A 3,420-nucleotide genomic window follows, 5' to 3' on the forward strand; every position below is an offset into this window, starting at 1 on the left:
CAGAGACATGCAAATGAGGTATCCTATACAATGAGTTTGTATAAAACTGGACTATGAAATATTTAACCTCGCACCTAACTTCTCTTTGAAACACCGTTAAATTAAGAGATTAATATTTCAAACTATGATCATATGTAACTCGATCTCAATCATGAGTGAGTTATAGACTCTTGCCTATCAGAGATCGTCATTTGATTTGTAAGGATGAGAGCCTAAGTCGTCGATTCAAGATGTCTACCATTTTGGGATGAGACCGAGTGAGGAGTTGGGAACATAGCTACATAAGATGCAATTCTCTCTTTCACGCTTTTAGGATAAGTAGATGAGTTGTTCCTTCAAGTGATGACTCCAGGTCTTGGCCCCACTCTCTTACTTGCTCGAGAGAGACTTAGTTTATGGTTGGACCATAAACAAATTGTTCATTAGAGGATCAATGATACTTGTGGAAGAAGAGATAATTGCAGGGATAAAACGTTAATTTGATCCAACTCGTGAAGGATTGACTTACTTGCAATAATTATATCAATAGACACAGAATATTCTTTAATTCATAAGAGTGCAATTATGAGTCTTTAGTAGAGTGTCTCTGTTGAGAATCCCACATTGGAAAAATCAAGGGGACTCACACTCTTTATAAGATAGATGGGTTACTTCTCTCATTGTCAATTTGTTTTGAGATGGAACCCCATACTATCTAATAGTTTCATAATTAATGAATGTTGATTAATTTAACTAAAGAGTTTAATTAATTAATCTTTGATCATTGGAACTTATTGTAATCTTTCTCCTCCCTGAGTTTTAATTTGAACTAAAACATGTTAAAATGAGCTTAGTTTAACGATAATTAACATGATATTGCTCTCTAAAGGTCAGAAATTGGATCTCCTATTTTCACAAGTATTGTACTAAAAGGAACAACTTAAACATGCTAATCTCAATGTTATTCAAACATTTAAGTATTAATGGGAATACAATATCATAAAATCACACAATAAATTATAAGAGAGACATCACATTAATGATTTGACCGCGGTGAAGCCTCCATCAACGACCAGGTTGTGTCCAGTAATATAAATTGATTCATCAGATGCAAGAAACAAAGCAGCCTCAGCTATATGGTTAGTCTTCAACACCACACCCTTCAAGCTTGCCGATGAACAAACCATCTCTTCAATCTCACTCCATTCCATATTCAAACATTGGCTAATCATCCCTGTCGCTACCGCGTGTGGTGACACACAATTCACCCTAATGCCGTATTCCCCGAGCTCCCCACAGCTCGACCGCACCACCCCCAATAAAGCATGCTTTGAGCTTATGTATGCCATTGATGATATGTTCATGGCAATTAAAGCCGTTGTGCTCGCCATGCAGATGATTGAGCCCCGTATATTTTGCTTAACCATTGCTTGTCCAACATGTTTGATGGTCGCAACCACCTTTCATTTTAAGAATATAAGTTACGAAAAATTTAAAACACAGAACTTTTAAGAAAAATTTAGAACACATGACATAACTTTTCAATATATAAGGCCCACATGATAGCGTTTGTTTTTTTTTTTTAATGAAAAATAAGCATATAACCACTATTTCACTTATAAGTTTCTTTGTTTTGGTATTCACTTTCTAACCATGTTTTCAAAACTATAATCCGATGCACCTATTGACTTCAAATACGTATATATATATATATTTTTTTAAAAAAAAAAAAGACTGTTTTCAAAAATCAAGATTTAATTCTCTCTTTTTAGAATTTGATGGACAATTCAAATCTTTTTTTAAGAAATGTGAAATTAATCGATAGAAAAAAAATTATAAAGAAACAAGCATAAATTTCATAAACATAAGACTTTAAATAAAATCGTTGTCAAATGGAGAGTTAAGCTTTTGAGTTGAGTGTCTTAGTATAACTTACTCCCCGAACGTTAGTCGAAATTACATTGTCGAAGTTAGACATGTTGAGCTCTAGAATTGAAGAAGGAGTGCCCACAATGCCAGCATTGCTGACAAGAACATCGAGGCGGCCGTATTTTCCGACGGTATAGTTCACCGTTTCTTCAACTTGCTTCTCGTCTCTCACATCACAATGATGAAAGCTGGCCTGCTCAACACCGATGGACGCAACCACTATCTTCCCTAGTTCATCGTCGATGTCGGCTACAACAACAAAAGCACCATTGGCAGCAAATAGCCTCGCCGTCTCCTCACCGATGCCTTTGGCAGCTCCGGTTATGAGACTCACCTTCCCATGCAGCCTCCTACGTGAGAAATTTTGTAAAAGAGTCGAGAGCTTGTGAAGATATTGTGTGCAAAAATCCAGATGTTTCTAAGGGACATTAAGGGAGAAAATAAAGATATTTTTACCTTGTTGGGTTAGACATTGTTGACATCTTCTTCAAGGTTCAAGCTATAAGCTCTTGGCTATATGTTCAAAATTGCACAACCTATATATAAGCTAGCTCTTTAAAGAAAAATATTTCAACTGATTTTTCTCACGTATGCCAAATATGAGCGCAACTTTCAATTGACATGAACTCGTACTAATAATCTCAAATTCTGATATTCGATTCCACGCCACATTTTTTTTAAAAAAACTGATTTTTATATATGATTAAAATATATTTTGAAGCCATTAAAAACGTCAGGAATCCAGTATGGTCAATATAACTAATGCCAAAAGGAAAAAGTATTAATAATTGACAATAAATTTGGTGTACACCCATTGAAAATATTATCTCATCAACACACAATAAATAAATTCGTCGTGGACTTATTAAAGATATGAGAGGCAGACAAACTAGACAAATGACGTTTTGTAGGGCTCAAAAGATCCATCTGATTTGTGGACAGATTGCATCTATTTTTCTTTTTTTTTTTGTATAATTCTCCAAACACAGAAAGAAAATTCAATTCAATTCAAAATTGAAAAAAAAAAAAAAGAAATAAAGGTTTGTCACGCGAATTGAACTTCTAACTTTAAAGTAAATAATATAAACACTATGCAAGTTGAACTACACTCATGTTGACTAAAAAAAAGAAAAAATAACTCTATCACCCAGATCATATTAAAATTTATGAAAAATTCTTCATTCTTAAGAATGTGAGAAAATATATTTCTCAAATCCATAGATAACCTCTCAAGAAATTAATGTTTTTTTTTAAAAAAATATTGTTTTAACTCATTTTATCTTGTGTTTAAATTTTGGACTCTCAAAGATTATAACCCATCATCTTAACAATACTAAAAAAAATTAAACTCCCAAATATTTCTAAATTCTATTGGAAGATTTGTTTTATAAAAGAAAATGGTATTAAAAAACGTATCAAATCATTAGGAAAAATTATTGATATTTTTTATGAAATAATAATTAGTTTTTAGATGTAAAAATATACCAAAAAAGTAGAATTTTTAAGAAATCT

General features: G+C 32.7%; 1 protein-coding gene across 1 annotated transcript; it reads right to left on the reverse strand.

Annotated features, from left to right (window-relative positions):
• Positions 1-919: 919 nt before the first annotated feature.
• On the reverse strand, positions 920-2,526 carry LOC120087023 (short-chain dehydrogenase reductase 3b-like). The gene is made up of 3 exons (XM_039043865.2): positions 2,365-2,526; positions 1,916-2,258; positions 920-1,439 (listed from the first exon to the last, which is right to left on the reverse strand). Exons 1-3 carry the CDS (start codon positions 2,388-2,390, stop codon positions 1,011-1,013), a joined length of 798 nt encoding a protein of 265 aa, XP_038899793.1. The 5' UTR covers positions 2,391-2,526; the 3' UTR covers positions 920-1,010.
• Positions 2,527-3,420: the final 894 nt, after the last annotated feature.

Source organism: Benincasa hispida, chromosome 9 (assembly GCF_027475165.1).
Source record: "Benincasa hispida cultivar pf3 chromosome 9, pf3_genome.v1.1, whole genome shotgun sequence".
Classification (NCBI taxonomy): Eukaryota; Viridiplantae; Streptophyta; class Magnoliopsida; order Cucurbitales; family Cucurbitaceae; genus Benincasa; species Benincasa hispida.